Source organism: Mobula birostris, chromosome 24, assembly GCF_030028105.1.
Source record: "Mobula birostris isolate sMobBir1 chromosome 24, sMobBir1.hap1, whole genome shotgun sequence".
Lineage (NCBI taxonomy): Eukaryota > Metazoa > Chordata > Chondrichthyes > Myliobatiformes > Myliobatidae > Mobula > Mobula birostris.
The window spans coordinates 36,437,976-36,457,139 of record NC_092393.1 but is presented as its reverse complement, the minus strand read 5'-3'; the positions used below and the strand labels follow the sequence as shown (position 1 = coordinate 36,457,139).

At 39.1% G+C, this 19,164-nt stretch overlaps 1 protein-coding gene across 3 annotated transcripts in view; it reads right to left on the bottom strand.

The window, feature by feature from the left end:
- Positions 1-19,164, bottom strand: part of rbfox3a (RNA binding fox-1 homolog 3a) — a 477,512-nt gene that overhangs the window by 44,465 nt on the left and 413,883 nt on the right. For all 3 annotated transcript variants that reach the window (XM_072242701.1, XM_072242699.1, XM_072242700.1), the window contains one exon: positions 15,179-15,232. In XM_072242701.1, coding sequence (XP_072098802.1) covers positions 15,179-15,232 — 54 coding nt within the window. The remainder of the gene's footprint in view (positions 1-15,178; positions 15,233-19,164) is intronic.

Here is a 19,164-nt window from a genome sequence, read left to right as displayed (position 1 = left end):
AACCTAATCACGGGACAACTTACAATGACCAAGTAACCGACCCAGTACGTTTCTGGGATGTGGGGGGAAACTGGAGCCCCCAGAGGAAACCCACCCATTCCATGGGGAGGACGTACAAAGATGCCTTACACAACGGCACCTGAATTGAATGTGCAAATTCTGGAATGTGCCAAGCTGTAACAGCATCATGCTGATGGCTTCATCCTGCCCCCAATTCCAATATTTGTATGTATAATCTTACAAGGAGTGAGTAGCGCAGGGACGAGGGGTACTGTATAATGAGAGGGCAGGGTTCTGGGGTGTGGAAGGTGCAGGCTATGAAGAGTGGGTGAAGTGAAGTTCTTGCTGGTTTGGGGAAACAGGTGAGGGGTTAAAGAGGAGCCTGCTGGCTTAGAGAACAACTAATAATGGTGGAAGGCTGGGGTAAGCTGGTGCCTAACATGGTGCAAAGCGGAGAAGACTGCTACGGTGATTGAGGTAAGGATGAGATTTCTCCTATTAATCTTCTATAATATGGGGGGAACAAAACAGAATTTGTGTAATATTAGTTGAAATCCATCCTTGATAGATGGCATGAACAGCAAGTCCAAGAGCTGTTTTCCTGCTGTACAATTCTTTGATACAAGGAAATAAATGTACTGACCAGGGCATGGCTGACAGAAACCTTGGTCTCAACAGTGTGAGATGCTTTCGTTGCCCAAGATATCTATCTAGTGGCAAGCGAGGTTTCATTGAAAAATTTTATCTTGAAATAATAAAGGCAGAAATCAGAATTTTGGGAACAATAGGGTTAATGAGCTTGTTGGGGAAGTGGAAGAAAGATCTGCAGTAACACATGGAATGATGGGAATGACCTCCACTCCACACACCTCAGCACAAAGTGGCAGATCGGAAGTCCAAAGAGTTAGCGGTGGTGATTTTGTAGCTACAATTGTAAAAACTTTGTACATCAGATAAAACTGTATGATAAAAAGGAAAGTGATTCAAATCTCTCTTGCTCAGAATATAAGCCGTGAAGCTATCTGAAATATCCCTGCAAAGACTCAAATGATGGAAAATGCAATTAGTCTTTCGAAGCTGACTCTTTCTACCACCTCCAACCACACTCAACCCATTCATATAATAACTACCAATAAACACTTGATTAATACCACACCACTACAGAATAGTCCACTCCAGTGTTGAATCCAGATGCAGAACCCATCTACTGTCCAGTGAAATCTCATCAGGAAGACCCTGAACAGGTAACAGAACAGGTAACAAAATAAAACAATTTTGCTCTGTTTTATGCAGAAGGCAAGAAGTAACAGTGGAAGAACAAGGAAGAGTTTTTGCTTATCTCCTGATTTACTAGCACCTTCAACATTGACCTTCCCCACTATTGGATATTGTGGGCAAGCGGGGCACTTAACACCATTCAAAGAACGTGGGAGAACAGTTCCTAGGGATGTGATTGAATCCCCTTTGAATGGTTTTAAGGTTAAGGGAAATAATTTACATGAATGTGAAACTTGGATAAGTCTCAAGTAATAGTATAACAGTCTGAGCCGGAAACCAAATTGAATAATTACAGACATTAATGAGCAATGTTAAATGGAGCCCTTTGCAAACCTTCTGGCCTATAATATTAAAAAGAACTAATCAGTATGAAACATGTAGTAATAAACTTACGTAGAACTGGTGCCAGGATCTTAAGGGCTATATTGTTGGTCATGAAGGGAAGGACCTAGTGTTGGATATATATCGCAGATACAACTAGCAATGAAAACCAATGATAATTGACAAAGATATTGAAGAAAGCAACACTGCACACTGCCTAATGAAGCATTCAACTCAGCGCCAGTGTCTGAGAGTAAACTTGTTCACCCTTACAGACCAGAGCATAAGTAGCAGACAACTGACAGGAATGGGCTACTGTTATTGGCAAGTTATAATTCACTCAAGGAATAAAATACAAATTGTTCTATGGCGTGAACTGCATTCTCAAACACATTTAATAATTCTGAACTCAGTAGTGATTAATGAATAGAAGATGAGACTGAAATATTTTTTGATATGTATTAGACCTCAGCACACTGGAGGTCACCAATACAACATCCTGCTGCTTGTTCTGTCATTTAAAATAGAACTTGTTCCACAGTTATTGCAGTCACTTTTGCTGCCCGATAGTTCATTATTGTATTTCAATATAAGTAAAAATTGGAAGATGAATAATAGATAAACTTGGATGGTGCAATGTATTCTCACTCTTTCAAATTCAGCCCAGAATTTATCACAAAAAAATTGCTGTATTTTTTGCCTGTCACTGTCCTAAGTGGCATCAGTTTAATGGCCTGAATCCAACCCTTACTGGTTAAGGAGAAAGGGTACTATTTGATAATCTCACTCAGAGATCAGAGTTTGGCTGCAGGGAGGCTGGGGGAAATGACTGTACCGAAGAGCTTTATTCTGTACCTAACCATGTTGCTTTTGACCTAGAAGTGTTTTCCATAGACACTTGCAGCTGAGCTCATTTAAAAGATACTTCTGGAGTGAGAAATGATATTGAGAGGAAAATCATCTAATTTCTGTTGATGGCTTCTGGACATATGATGTTGGGTTAATGCTCCAGCAGTGATCTTGTTTCTTCTGTGCTTAAGAACACTCAATGGATTCCTTACAATGAGAGTGGCTATTGACCTAATGGCAATGGCACTGATGTGAAACCTTGTTGCAAAATCTATTTAAAATCTATTTGTATCAATATTTTCCTTCACTACTATAATAGAATCATAGTCATATAGCACAGATAGAGGCCCTTCTGCCCATTATGTCCAGGCAGACCTTTCTGTCTGTCTGTATTGATCTCATTAAGACAGAATCCTTACACGTCTTAAAATGCCTTATGTAGGCCATTCCGAACACTGACCTTGAAGAGAAAATTAGTTCGCAATCATAGTTGTGTGAACTCTACTAATTATTATTTCTAGAAATGTCATAGACTTTTAAAACATATTACAATTTTGAATGAAATAGTGGCTGGACAAAATTATTGTCCATTCTAGTGAGAATGAACTAAGTTCAAGTTCAACTTTACTTATCATTCATCCATACATGAAATATAGCCGAATGAAACATTATTCATCTGGGGCCAATGTGCAAATCATACACAGCACAACACAGCACTAGGCACATATAGCATATATAAGATAGCAAGTAAACATACACTTACACAAAAATAAATATAGCCTAAGTCCCTGAGTGATATGTTTTATAAATTGATGGTGCTGCGGTGCCATTGGCAAGAAAATGTAGTTCTAGGCAGTCTGCCAATAAATGTAGGCCTGCACACATGCAATTTAGCTCATCATTTCACTGACTGAACACTCGAGGGTAGCACTGATGGGAGGGGCCAACCCAGAACTGAGCATGGACACCATGCAACACTGCCTCTGGCATCTCTTCTCCTAAACTGTAGCAACAGGCAAGCTCACGGCTTGAGGCCTAATCCACACTTCAACCAAGGCCACACAGCTGTCCTGCCGTCTGTCTCATCAATAAACAAGGGAAACAGATTTGCAGCATTTTACGTGATTGCTGTCCAACAGGGTCTTCTTATTGCAAGAGAAATGTCCAAGGCAAGCACTCATTGTTACAGTACATGACGCCTTTGTGCAGCAACTCTGATGCTTCTGGTGCCTTCCTGTAGCAGGCAGTAACATGGTCAGCAGTGAGTCCAGCTCCTCTGCCTACGAGCAACTCGCCGATGGACTAGACCTGCAGTACTTAAAGTTCTTAATGTCCAGCATTATTTTGCAGTCGTAAAAAAGACATGTAAAAGAAACACCCTAGAAGGGACGCTGCATTCGAATATGCTGCTATGTTACTGGAATCATTAGCTTTAAAAATCAAAAACACTGGAGTAACGGGTACCACTAGTGCAAGGCAGTTTCTTGTAGAGGGCACTGGCAAGATTTGAAAATCCAAATTTGATAGCATTATCAACAGAGAATGAATCCTCTGGAGAAACAGCGGCATTGCTATTAGATCAATAGCCATTCTCATTGAAAGGAATCCATTGAGTGTTCCTCTGGTAGCAGATATTATTTATTATTTTTTAATTTTATGAAACTGTAGGCCAAATATCTTTGAAAGTCCACCATTATGGAAATGAAATCCCATATTTCCCAATGGATCTCACATGAGAAAGGTCTTGGGAGGGAGCTCCCACATAGTTTTTCTCGCCAGAATCTCACTAAATATTTATATAGGCATCCGTTAGTCTCGTGAGACCATGGATTTGTGCCTTGGAAGGTTTCCAGGTTGAGCAAGGTTGTATGGAAGACCGACAGTTGCCCATGCTGCAAGTCTCCCCTCTGCACGCCATGATGTTGTCCAAGGGAAGGGCATTAGGGCCGATACAGCTTGGCACCGGTGTCGTCGCAGAGCAATGTGTGATTAAGTGCCTTGCTCAAGGACACAACACGTTCCCTTGGCTGGGGCTCGAACTAGCGACCTTCAGATCACTAGACCGATGCCTTAACCACTTGGCCACGCGCCAACACACTAAACGCTAGGACCTTAGTAAAAGCATATTGATGACATTATATGGTGTCTTGGACCATACCAAATACCTTCTTCACCATCTCCTACACTGCCGCTTTCAGGAACTTGTAGCCCAAGATCCCTCCGTTCATCAACACTCCCTGGTGTCCTATCATTTACTGTTTGCCGTCCCAAAATACATCACCACGCAGATCAGGATCAGAATCACTTTATTGCCAGTATGTGAAACATACCGGACTTGATTGTGATTCAGTACCAAGAGTAAAACACAGGAAGATATCATAGCCGACAACAAAATAACAAACATCAATTTACAATGCAACAGTGCAAACAGACATGAGTAATCAACAATTAGCATAAATGCCAATAATCAATAAGTAAATGTGAACTTATAAACAGACTAAGTAATTCTAATCAGAAGAAAGAAAGCAGGAAAGACCATTCAATGGATGTTGTGTAGGGGCAGCTAGGGTATTGCACCTGACTGAGTTTTGTTGAGAATCTGCATTGCTACGGGAAAGAAGCTTTGGAGATGACATGTGGTCCTGGTGGTGATGAACTTGTAGCATCTCCCTGATGGCAATTTGGTAAACAGGTGACTACCAGGGTGGGTTAAGTCAGCAGTAATATTTCCAACTCTTTCCTTTGCTCTGGTGATGAACAGGCCTTTTGATGTCAGCATTAAATTCCATTTGCTATTGTTCTGTCCAAATTTCCGGCTGATCTCTATCACGCTGTAGACCTAAACAACCTTCCTCACTATCTGCAACATTGGCAATTTTTGTGTTATCTGCAGATCTTCTTATTATAATTTGCATATTCACATCCAAGATTTTAATAAACATCACAAACATAAAGGATCCCAGCACCAATCCTTGTGTCACACAACTGGTGACAGTCTTCCAATCAGAGAAGTAAGTCCCCACCACCACTTGATGCCACCTATTAGAAACCAATTTTAGATTCAACTTGTCCGCATGCCAAGTCATCCCATGGGCTCCAATCTCTTGATCTAGTCCACCAAGTAGGACCTTTTCAAAGGCATTAGTAAAGTTCATGCAGACAACATTTACTGCAATCTCCTCATCAAAACTCTTAGTTATGTTCTCAAAAGAGTCAATCATGTTTGTAAGATTGTATTTATCATAAACAAAGCCATGCTAATCCATTCCTGTCATTCCAAGTGAAGATAAATTCTGTCCCTTAATTTCTCTCCCAATATACAAAGTGCACTAGCAGCACCCAAGGTTAGGATAGATCTAGTGTGCCTGGCAGTAGTGTAAAGCTGGTTTGTACTAACTTTAGCACAATAATGCTGCTCTTGTCCCTAAAGCAAATTTAAATATATATATATTTTTTTCTTAATTCCTCAGATTTACAAACTAGTTAATGGTAAAATTCTGTCCTCCCTTCACCTAACATCACTTGAAGAAATTGTAGGTTAATTGTGTGAAGATATGAGGAATAAACAGGTTCAAGTGCAACAGTATCTGTGGAATAATCTACCAGTTAGTCTGGGTTAGGAAGGGGTAGGAAGGGTCACACCAGTGCAAAACCAGGTGCAAAGGGCATTTATCAGTGGCATGGATGTCTTTCTCCTTCTTGGAGTGAAGGTAACTTCAGAATTAAGCTTTTATTCTGCTTGCTGATTATGGATCAGTCCAAAGGCACTAGCTGATTCTAGCTATCTCTAATGCAGGCAAGATGAAACTAGTAATGTTTGCAAGGGAACAAACTTTCTGCAAGGCAAACAGTAAATAGTAGGGCCCCAAATGGTGTTGATAAACAAAGGGATTCTGGGATACAAGTCCTTGAAAGTGGCAGCAAGAAGAACAAGGTAATGAAGAAGGCATGTGGGAGATATTATCAGTGTGCTTTGAAAATGAAGCAAAAGTAGAAATTCAGAATTTAGACCTAATTTTAATAAAGTTCTCGAGTCTAGTGAGATTTTTTTGGGGGAAAATAGCTCTATGAGAGCTTCTCCCAAGTCCTTTCCCATGTGAGGTCCACTGGAAAATGGTTTACCTGATGCTTCATGAAATTTACAAATGTTTACAGAAGAGTGGAGGGGTGCTGAACCATCAGTGCGTGTCAGGGGCCTGTAGGGTGTGAAGTAGTATGGATGGCAGTTGTGCAGTAACGGGACAGCAGGTATATAAGAATGTTATCACTTGCAGTTCCTCTCCAAGCCATATCCTTTTCCAATTCTGAAATATGTCTGTACTAGGTACTGTCCCAGATAGACCAGATGAGGGTGAAGAGAAGTCATAAAGTGGTTGCAGTAGATGCAAAGGCATAAATGACTTGATTTGTGAGCCAGCAACCGGGCGGCCTATCAAGGAACTACTGGAATAGACATAGAAGGATAATTGAGGTGAAATTTTACAGCTTTGGCTTCTCCAGCCATGGTTGGAGGCAGTGTCCTAATAAGGGAGGAAGGTGTGAAAGTTAAGCACCAAAACAGGAAGCAACCAAAGTGGTGCCCAGTTCTCTGACTTGTCTGGCAACCAGTTCATAGAGCTAGTGAAGACAGCATCTAGGTCAGACAAACGTTTGGCCGCAGCCACCATTGCCAGTCATGCACACAGAGGGTTTATTAGGGGGCCAGCAATGTGATATGTTAGTGGACACAGTTTCTTCGGTATTAATAACTGAAGACGAGAAGGAGTACACAAAATTGTGAGGGGCATGGATGGGGCAGCTGGTGCCCTAGCTTTGGTGGCCGAGGCAAGGCGAGGAGAGACCCAAGGTTTGGATGATTTAAATGCTGGGCTAGATTGAAATGGTCGGGGTGTCGGAGTCAGAGGTGAGAGATGGGCTGGTTCAGCTTGCTGCTCCATGGGTCTGCTCGAATCTGTGTGGGACTGAGGGTATGGCCTGCAACTTGTGAACATCTAGATGGGTTGCAGTGATGCCTGGCATTGTGAACTTCAATTCTGAATGCTATTCCTTTGCTTTATTTTTGCACAATTTGCTTTTTTATCTCTCTCTCTGCACACTGTGTGTTTGACAATCTTCTTTTGTTTTTAATGGGTTCTTTTGGGTTTCTTTGTTTTGTGACTGCCTGTTAGGAGACGAATCTTAAGGTTGTACAAAGTATGCATACTTTGATAATAAATGCACCTTGAACTTTCTGAACTTTCAATCTAAAACATAGATTTAGGGTAAGTGGTAGGAGGTTCAGAGGGGATCTGAAGGAAAAGTCTTCTCTACCATACATGTGGTGGAGGCTGGCACTCAAACAAATATCTCAATGAGTACTTCTGGCAGCAAGATGTAGAAAGCTATGGACTAAGTGCTGTTCAGTGTGATAGTCAGATGTAGATGTAGATACAGATTAGAACAGACAAGTAGTTGATTCTCAACATGGACTTGGTGGGCTGAAAGACCTGCTTCTGAGGGGAATAACTTCTTTGATAATTGAGAAATGCAAATGTTTAATGAAGAATAAATAAAAATAAACTTCAGCTTTCCAGCCGAGAAAACTGAGTTAACTGATTCTTGGTGTCATATTAAAATCATTTGGTGCTGTTATCCTTCACCTTAATAGCTTTCCTAAATGGAGCATTCACTGTGCAGTAAACATCACTACAGAAAATGGAAGAAATATGATCAGTTTTCCCTTGAGCCTGGGATAACTTGAAGGAAGTCACCATTAAGAGGAAGGCAGCAGTTTGCGTGCACTGATAAATGGCCTAGTGCTTGTTTAAGCAAAATTCAATATCCTGGGTTTTGGAGGAAGTACTGCAACCTAACCTGTAGCCATCATGAAAAAGGGAACTTCTTTTCAACTTTCTGTACAGCCAGGAAGATTGGAGTGTTCCCTCACTTCTCCTAGCTCTCTTGATTTATCGCAGCCTGCTGCCCACAGATATCTCAACCTTTCTTTCCCTGTGACTCCCACATTCTTTACACAACTAAGAACAAGTTGTGGCACGTCTGTTATCCCAGTATTCAAATGATTTGTATATGTTGACCGATACTTCCCTTCTCAATCTTTACAAAGCTGGCCATCGCTGGGTAATGAATACCGGACTTTTGGACATCCATTACAAATGAACAAGCTCCCAAAATATTATTAAATTCCAAGGTATGATCTTTAATACATATGTTCATTCCTACAAATGACAGAACTCGTTTCATCTCACTCTCTACTTTTAGTAACTATTTTTTCTTATCAGCACTTTTGATGCCATTCATTACAATACCGTAGAAGTCTGGTTATTATATCAAATGTCTTTTTGAGTATTTTCTGACAAGGACAAAATTGACTAAAGTAGTTCTGTCAAAATAGAATCTGTTCATTACTCAGGGACGGCCCTTAATGCATGTTAGTTTTGTGGTTTTAGAAGAATGTCTTCCCATGTTTAAGGGTTTATGTAAATATGAGGTATTATGGATGATGTAAAAAATCAGAAACTTATAGCAGATCAGGCAGCAGCCATGGAGAGAGAAAAATGGAGCTAATATTTCAAGTCAATGACATCCCTTCAGAATCAATCAGTCACTTGAAAAGATTTATTTCAGAAATTAACCACCTTAAACGTAAAACAATTTAAGGTAGTTAATTTCTGAATTAAATGTTTTTATTTTATTCTTCTGATATCTGCTAACTCTAATTTTCAGAGTATGACCTTGTGAAGATGGCTATAGGAGACCATTTGGCACTGACCATTCCGCAAAACTGTTTATCCTATGCAAATATTGAATGGTTACTTTTAATCAGGTGCACATCATGAGAAATAGAGAACCTAAGGTTGCACATTGAATATATATATTGTGACCACTTTAAAGGATTAGATCATTATATTCTGAAATTGTTGAAAGCTACTATTTTGAGTAATCTTGATGTGGATTTCGTTCTGTGTGGCAGTAGATTTTACACTGAATGTGTCACATTGAGTTCAGCTCACATCAGCTGGACCAACTGATCCAATCCTTAAATTCATTTTAATGCCTCTGTTTCTGGCAACCTTGAAACAGCTACAACAGTCAAAACTATTTCTGTGAGTCAATCACACAGATTAAAAGCAATTTAAACAAAGAGCGAAACATTTCACACATGAAGAGTTCCATACACGCATCTTGCGGGCACTAGCACATTTGTACAGGCAGAACTTCGTTTCAGCTTTCCCAGAATTTGCATAACTCCTTAAGTCAGCCGATAAGATGAGTGCTTTAAATTTTTAACTCTCTTTTTTGAATTTCCATTCCAAATTCTTTCTACAAGGAGATTCGTTTAGAGTGCCTACTCTAAGAAATGGTCCTGGGTTTCCCCAGCTATCTTGGCTTCATGCTTCTTTGCCTCTGCCTTGTCTCTTCATGGCAAAGTTTGCTTGCAGATGCTTTTCAAATACGTGTATGTCATCCCCAATGTCAAATAAAGGACTCATGATTAAAATGCATTTCATAAGCTTACAATATTCCTATGTCCTTTTTAGTCAATGATCCACAATTTTTAAGTATAATTGATGTCATAATGAAGAGTAATGCAGCAGCAAATTTTGAAACAGCAAGATGCAGCAAAAAGCAAGGACCAAATAATATGCTTTTTCTGTACTTTTGAGATTTGATAGCTGGAAATCTCCCATTGAAATAGTGCTTTGCAACCTTTATATTTCTACTTGACAAGGAAGGTGATACATCTGTTTAACGCCATTTAAAAGATGGGACTCTTCAAAAATGCCGTGGATTGTCAATTCAGTTTTGTCTGCCTTTGCCCTGGACTGGAGTAAGGCTCTTGGTATTGACCTCATGATTTTGTTGCTGAGATCACTATTACTAGTGAGTGGCTTCAAAGTCTTTGACCTATCAACCCGACCTACTCAGGACACACCTGATTGTGACCTCCAGAGTTTGGAGCCCAGGGCAAGGGCACATCTTAGCATACGGTTCAATCACCATTGCGGATAAATTGCTGGAACCCGTTTGCCTCAGCACAGCAGAACTTTGCCTTAGAGTGCCTCAAACCCCTCAGGCTCCTTGGATTTCAAATTCTAACTTGGAAATATTCTTTTCTTTTCCCTCCCTGGAAGAAGGCCCCATGTATCATATGACCGCATGGACGCTGGCGTGCCTCTTTTCCATCAGTATGTTGAGGAAGCACTCTATCCTGGCATCTGCTGAAGGGTAAGTGTGAAAGAAACACGTCTGGTTAGGAATTCCTTATTCTTTGCTGTAGCTTGCTGGTTAATGGTGGTAAGTTCAATCTTTTATAGGCAGCGTAGAAAGACCAGAAATTTGGCACATAAAGTCTGAAATTGAGCACCACAGATTTTCTTTAGGAACAAAAAGAATCACTATGGAATCAGGCCTCAGTGATTTGACCATCTCTGGAGATGTAAAAGCAACAAAAATGGTACCTATGTATTACACTAACCCATCACCCTTCAATTTCTCTAACAATGTTTAAAATCCTCATTAAACTAGTGCACCTGTCCTAATCATGGTAATATAATTGGGCCAAAATCAAAGCGATCCTAACCGCCTTGGCCCCTGTATCTGGAGATGGCAGGATGCTGTTTCGGTGTAGCCTAACGTGAGGAGTTAACAGCTTGGGATCCAACACACATTTTGATGATGGACTATCGCATCTTTCACATCAAGCACTGCTTATATTTCCCTCTGGCACTGAACTGATAAGTTCATGCATTAGCAGAAACATGTACTGACCAGGGTACTAACGACTGTACATGTGTTGGGTGTTCTGGCCTCCAATAACACTTTGAGCACCACTGATTCTGCATGGAAGTATTCAGCTTATGGTGCATTCTGTATGTGTCTGCAACATATGGAGAAACTAATGCTTGCAGTTAATGTGTATTGTGCAATTAAGGTAATGTGAGTCAGTGTAGCTGAAATCACCGGATTGATGCTGATCAATCCCATTTATCTCAGTATTGCACAGGAGGTATATTTCAACCTTACACTCTGTCCTATTGTTGGGCACTTATTGTTCCAGACATTCTCATTCTCAATTTTGTTTTTATCTGTTTTCAGGGTAGAATTGTTTGGACGGGAACACACTCAATCATAATTACCTCATTGCAACCAATAATAAATGAATGAGCTATTACAGCTGTGCTGATTATTCAATTAAAATGCTAATCAACAGAAGATTAAACAGTGGATTAATCATCTTCTCTTTGAATCAGTCACACATTTGATCTGATATTGTTCTATGGAAGATGGCTGACATTAGTGTAACAGAAATAAAGAGCAACCTTTCCAATGTACTTTCAGCATTGGGTTAATTGACTAATTGATAACATACTGCACAATAATTATTGGTCCAAATGTTTAGTTAATCTTCCACTATTACAGATGAACCAGTACACAGCTGGACAATAATGGGCTCATGTGGGATAATGGGCATAAAGGGAGACACCATTACAGAATACATAAAACTGTTAGGTTTATGTGAGAAAGGGGTAAAAAAGAAAGAATTGGGCATACTATGCTTAATCATTCCTTATATCTTGTTGGGAAACATCATTCTGGGTTGTGTAGGTTCTGTCATCATTATGAAACAGTTGGACACATACTATTAGAGTGTGAAGCACATAAGGTTGAAATAAATCAAATGCAGGCTTCAATACCATCTTTGGGAGCTGATCGTTTTCATTTAAAAACTTAAATATTAAGTTATGGGAGTGACTTTAATTTAAGTCACAGTATTGCCTTTCACTACTTACAATCTGCGGGGCTTTTTGGGGTCATTTAGCTTTCATTTGTAAAAGAAGTAGTAAGGGTTGTATTCCCAATTCTCTGCACCACACTCTAGTCCATTTGGTGGTGGTAATGCAATTTAAGTTGGACTGCGAACGGCCATTAAATGTCAGAAGAAGCTAGGCAATAGTAATGAGAACAGATTGATCAGATCTGGGGAGGGGGAGTGGCATTAGAGGTTGAACTCAGCAACCCTGAGTCATGGAGGGGAAAGCCCTCACCTTCACTGTACTGTACAACCATTTGTACATACTGTCATTGGGCTAGATCGTTATGAGTGAGTAGATAAGTAGCCCAGTGTCACGTACTGTCAAGACTCTCAAAGTAATTGGACAAGGTAGTGGAAGACAAATTGCATGCTTCGTTATCCAACAAGGAATCAATGCCTGATGGACAGCAGACAAGCAGAAATATTGGCAAAAGAAGAATGAAAGAAAGGGGTATTTGACCAAGGTCCCCACTTCTGACTCTGTTGGAAGCATCAAAATGCAGCAACATCCCCTTAAGTTAGGGTTAGTCAACGTTTAGTATTGAGTGAAAGTTAGTCTGAGGTTGCCGAAAGCACCTCTGGAAACAAACCTCAGCAAGTAATCAGAGGTAGAGTAACCAGTTAAAGTTCCCTCAGGTAGATAATTCTAGCAACACAGTAAGTGTGATCAAAAGGATTTTCTAAGAGATATTGACAAGCAGAACATTTTAGGAATGCATCTCCAAAGTTGCTGCAAATTCAGCAACTGCAGAATATCTTACCCCTTAAAGGTGCATTGGTCTAGTTAATTTAAGTACAAGAACTTCTTCCAATGTAACCACTCAATGTATCTTTAGAGAGGATCCCTGATACTTCTGTAGTTATCTACATCCCTTCAAAATGTCTTAAAGTGATACACAAACTAACTCATAAAACTGGAGACCCAAAAGTGGAAGCCCATTTATGGCTAACTGCAAACAATAAAAGCATATTTATATAGCCTATTAAACATGGGAAAACTGCCTAAGAAACATTACTGAAGCTTTATCAAAACAAAATCTGCTCCAAGCTACAAGGAGTACTAGGACAGAAAACTACTCACGCACAAAAAGGCAAACAGTATTGAATCATCATCTTTAAGGAGGACAGAGAAGTAAAAAAAGGTTTGGAAATGAATTCTAAATTCAGCTCTGAGGCTACAGAATGTGCTGTCACCAGCAGTGGACTGATTAACAGCAATGAAGAGGGCAAAACGGGGGGAACTGGAGATACCTTGGAGAGATGAAGGACTGAAGGATGTTGGAGAGATATAATGAAGGATGAAGCTATGGGGAGAATTGAAAACAAATCCAAGGATTAGAATTATGAAGTTGCTTAATTAATGTACATTAGTTAACATTAGGGAACTATGAAAGTGGAGTTAGCAACAAGGGGATGTAAATTATATATAAATTAATTTGACATTTCCACCGAATAATTCCTTACTAGAGATGAGCTCCCAAGATTTTCAATGACAGGTTTTGACAGGCAGATTTGTTCTCCTTGAGATTTTATACAGGCAACAGTGGTCAAGTCTTAAACAGCTAGATAATGGCACTGAAGATATAAATTGAACCCCACCATAGCAACTGGAGATATAATTTCTAATAATTAAATAATTATATAATTAAAAAGTAGACAGGTTACAATGAAATTATCCGAATGTAATAAAATCTCATCTGTTCTGGATTATATATGACTCCAAACACACCTAAATGGTTAACTACTGAATTCATTCGGGAACTAGTAAAGGTCAATAAATGACCTTGCCAGCAACCACCAATTTTGCCTGAACAAATAAATAAAAAGAATAAATGTGTCTGGAGAAATGGCTTTAAATGGACTTTACCCACTGCACCAAGATCTTCAGAAAAGAAATGTTCTCTGTTGATATTTTATTCAATTTTAACATGATTTTTACAAGAAATTCTTAAAAAAGATGTAATTAAAATAGAGATGATTTTATTCTTTATCCTATATTGCCCACCAAGTAGATCATACATTTTGTAAGCTGGGTAAGAATTCAATAATATTTGAACATCGTTGCGGTGATCTGTTTTCAAATAACCCGACTTTCAAAGTACCTCCTGCATGCAAGGATCGGTCGGTGCTTCATTTTGAATTCATGGAACTATCTGAAAGTCGACAAGCAGATCATTGGATGCTGGTTACAGCAGGTTTAAAAGCTATACTCAGGAGTTTTTAAATCAATTTCTAACTGTGAGAAGGCTTCAGTAAGCAAAACAAGGAGATATTTATGTAAAATATTCGGCGGAAAATTGGACTATGCGGGGCAGAAGAAAAGGGATATAGTCCGTTTAAACAGGTTACTGGTCCATTTGTCATTGTGCTGAGGCAGATTTGTCTATAATAAAACTAAGCCTGGGGATGAATGAAGGGAGACTTACTTGTCATTGCCTTTGGATTTACTGTAACTGATAGCACTGAATTCCAGGATAGAGAGCCTGCTGATAAACAGTGATTAATTACTGTCTATCCAGTTTATTTCTTTTGAAAGTATATTAAATCCTTCTATAATTATTTGTGAATATATCCAAAGAATGTGGCCAGGCAAAGACGGCTATTTACTGCCTCTCCAGGGAAGGCTGAACATATGCCAGCGTTTAGACTTGGCAAACTGCAGCAGTACGGTTAGGGAAGAGCAAAGATTTGTGGTAAATTAATCAAGTGAGCTCGACAGACTGCCTTGCTTTGAAGCGAAGGCGGCATCCATTAAAGATGATTTGGTACAGAATCAGGAAAAGGAAATAAAAATGAAAAATGAGCTCTTTTTGTCACCTGCTTTCATTTCAATCATTCTGTTTCTTCTTTTCATACTGCTTTCCTGCAAGTTTCTTTATTGCTTTCACTTATTTTCTGACTTGTAAAATTATTTACCTGCATAAAACTCTGGGCCGTAGACAGCTCCGACGACTGGATTTAATTTCCAGCCTGAAAGAAGAGACAGGTCTGATGTGAAACAGCTTTGCAGTGGCAAACTTCATTCATCATAGCTAACCCCAGTGCTTAGCGCTTGCATTCATTCACAACTGAATAACCACTTCTACGCACCCAGGGCTGCTAATTACAATGGTGATGTAGCTTTGTGTTTGTATTTATCTATTTTTTGGAATACATAATCTATGTAGCTCAAAAAAGTTAAACAGCTCTGAAGACAAATAGAGGAGGAGATTTAGGAAAATAACAGTTAAGTTAACAAGATGAAGTAAAAATGAGTATAAACACATGAAGGTCATTTAGAAAAGGGGTTCCCAACCTGGGCTCCATGGACCCCTTGCTTAATAGTATTGGTCCATGGCATAAAAAAGGTTGGGAACCCCTAATTTAGAAGAAAACTATAAATCTTTAACACACAAGTATGAACACAGCCATTTATAGCTACTACATAACACAAACTTAATTCCGACTTCAGCACATGACCCTTTGTTCTGGATGTCTGCTCTGCTCCCATTTCATTTACTGTGTATACATTTAACCTGAACCAATACCTATCAGGGGGGAGGTGGCCTCTGTTCACTCGTTGCTGCAAAGCCATCAAACCCTTTTCTTAAATGGGATGTTCTATAAATTTTAAAAAAGCAGAGAATATCTCTTTACCTCTCCATGGAGACATAGGGAGTGTTTAAACATTATTGCAACAGTATTTATTTAAAAGAGAATCAATCTGCTTTTCAATTAGCCATGAAAGAAAATTGACCCGAATATTTCATTATTATTGAAAGTGCAGTGCAAGCCATGACATTAATATCCAACTGTTATTTTTAATGCATTTAAAATAATGCTGATCTGAAACTGCATATAGATAAGCGAAGAAAATGAAAACTCTCGATGCTGGCACATTTCAATGGAGTAACTAATTTTGATTAATAAGATTAAAATTAAAAACTTTTAAGGAAAATTGCAGAATCATAATATAAACTGCACGTGTAAGGAAAACTACTTGCAACACAAACACATTGGTGAAATAAAGTGCAACTGTCCACAGCTAACACGAATGCTAATGTCAAGTATCCTGCATGCAATGTTTTTGCTGCACTGGCTAATTGAAAAAGTGTTATATTTCTGTGTGATTTATCTTAACAATTACTGAGGAATTTCAGCAGCAAAATTGATATAAAATTATATGATGTATCATGTACTATATCATTTACATGCTTAAATTTGAGCTGTAAGAAGAAATTTAGTTTTATTAGTAAGAAACAGTAAAGTGATTATAATTTAATGGATTCTTCAAACCAGTGAAATTCTGAATTAGTATAATTCCCTTAATACATTCAAGACACCCAATAGATAACTAAACTCTTAGTTAGGTATTTGGATGCAACTCCTAAATACGTAATTAAAATATATTTTATGAATCAGCTGTTGAGCTTTTTAAATGCAACAATCTAAGCAACATATACAATTTTTTGTTTTCAGCTGGCAATTTTTGCTTGTGATAAACTCTTGAATAAGATTAAATTCTCTTGCAAAAATCAGCATCTCAGCACCAATTTTCTGATATTCTAAGCTATTTAATACTTGATTCAAATGGAGAGACCAAAATTTAGAGATGAAGGCATTATGTTTCCAGTTGACTATGTTCCTTCGCATTATATCAATTGAAGCATGGTGACGATTACACCTCAAAGTCAATTCTACCACTTGCTTCGAACGAAACAAACAAAAAGATAACTGTTTGTCTACCAGGATATAAGTGAAGGCATTCAAAATTCAGACACTAGCCACTAAGATTCTATTCACAGAACTCAATTTAGAAATATTTAATGAACCTAATTAGGGTGAAACAACAAACTTGAGATTGTTCTAATTTGAATTAATTAATAAGAAAAATATTTTATTACGTTTCATGGCATGAAACAACAATGACAAATGGAACGAAATATCATTAATGTTCAAAAGACTCTCTTGTCACTGGTAGCTGGAAGATTGCCAATTATCATAGTTTTCCATTGACAGTGGGAGTGGAAGGAAAGCTTTGGCACTTATTGTGAAGGACTCAGTAATCACAAGTTCTAAAGATCCTGGATTTTCAGGAACTCCTGTTCCACTAGTGTCCTTCAGAAGTTACTGGTTTCAGATTTGTACAGCCCATACAAGGCAATGTTACATTAGTCATGGGGGATATCGATATGCAGGTAGATTAGGAAAATCAGGTTGGTGTTGGATCCCCAGAGAGGGAATTTGTAGAATGCCTATGACATGGCTTTCTAGAGCAGCTTATGGTTGATCCCACTACGGGAAAAGGCAATTCTGGGCTGGGTGTTGTATAATGAACCAGTTTTGATTATGTTTAAGGTAAAGGAACCCTTAGGAGGAAGTGATCATAATATAATAGAATTCACCCTGCAGTTCAGAAGGAGAAGATACAGTCTGCTATATCAGTACTGAAGTGGAGTAAAGGAAACTACAGAGGTATGTGAGAAGAGCTGGCCAAAGTGAATTGGAAAGGGACACTATCAAGGATGTGGTAGAACGGCAATGACAGGAGTTTCTAGAGGCTTTTGGAAGGTGCGGGATAGATACATCCCAAAGATGATTAAGTATTCTAAAGGGTGGGTGAGGCCACCATGTTTGACAAGAGGAGTCAAAGACAGCATAAGAGGAACAGTGAGGGCAAAAATGATATAGCAAATACTAGTGGGAAGTTAGAGGATTGGGAAAATTTTAAAAACCAAGAGAAAACAACTAAAAAAACACCAAAAGAGAAAAGATTAAATCTGAAGGTAAGCTAGCAATAAAATAAAAGAGGATACCAAAAGTTTTGTTCAGATATACTGTATAAAGACAAAAAGAAAGGCGAGAATGTATATTAGGACCGCTGGAAAACGACGCTGGAATGGGGGAACAAATAAATAAAAACTTAATAAGTATTTTACATCAGTCTTCACTATGGAAGACACTAGCTGAATGCTAGAAATTCAGAAGTGTTCATTGTCAGAAGTTAGTGTAGTTGTTATTATTAAGGGGAAGGTGCCTGAAGGAGGTCAGATGGTTGATAAGACATCTGGACTACATGGACCACACGCCAGACTTCTGAAAGAGGTAGCTGAAGAGATTATGGAGGCATTAGTAATGATCTTTCAAGGGCCACTAGAGTCTGGAATGGTTCCGGAGAAATGGAAAGTTGTGAATGTCATTCCAAGAAAGGAGGGAGGCAGGAAGCCTGATTTCGGTGGTTAAGAAGATAAGACTATAAGACCATAAGACATAGGAGCAGAATTAGGCCATCTGGCCCATCAAGTCTGCTCCACCATTCGATAATGGCTGATCCTTTTTTCTATCTCCTCCTCAACCCCAGTTCCCGGCCTTCTCCCCATAACCTTTGATGCCCATGTCCAACCAAGAACCTATCAATCTTTGCCTTAAATACACCTAACGACCTGGCCTCCACAGCTGCATGTGGCAACAAATTCACCACCCTTTCGCTAAAGAAATTTCTCCACATCTCTGTTTCGAAAGGGCGCCCCTCTATCCTGAGGCTATGCACACTTGTCCTAGACTGCCCAAGATGTTGGAGTCCATTATTAAGGGAGAGTTTTCAGGTTACTTGGAGGGGCGTGATAAAATAGGCCAAAGTCAGAATGGTTTCCTTAAGGGGAAATCTTGTCTGACAAACTTGTTGGAATTCTTTGAGGAAATAACAAGCAGGATAGACAAAAGAAAGTCAATGGATGCCGTTTACTTAGATTTTTAGAAGGCCTTTATCAAGGTGATGCACATGAGACTAGCTAAAAAGATAAGAGCCCATGGTATTACAGGAAAGATAATAGCATGAATAGAAGACTGGCTGAGTGGCAGGAGGCAAGGAATGGGAATAAATGGGGCCTGTTCTGACTGGTTGCCGTTGACTAGTGGTGTTC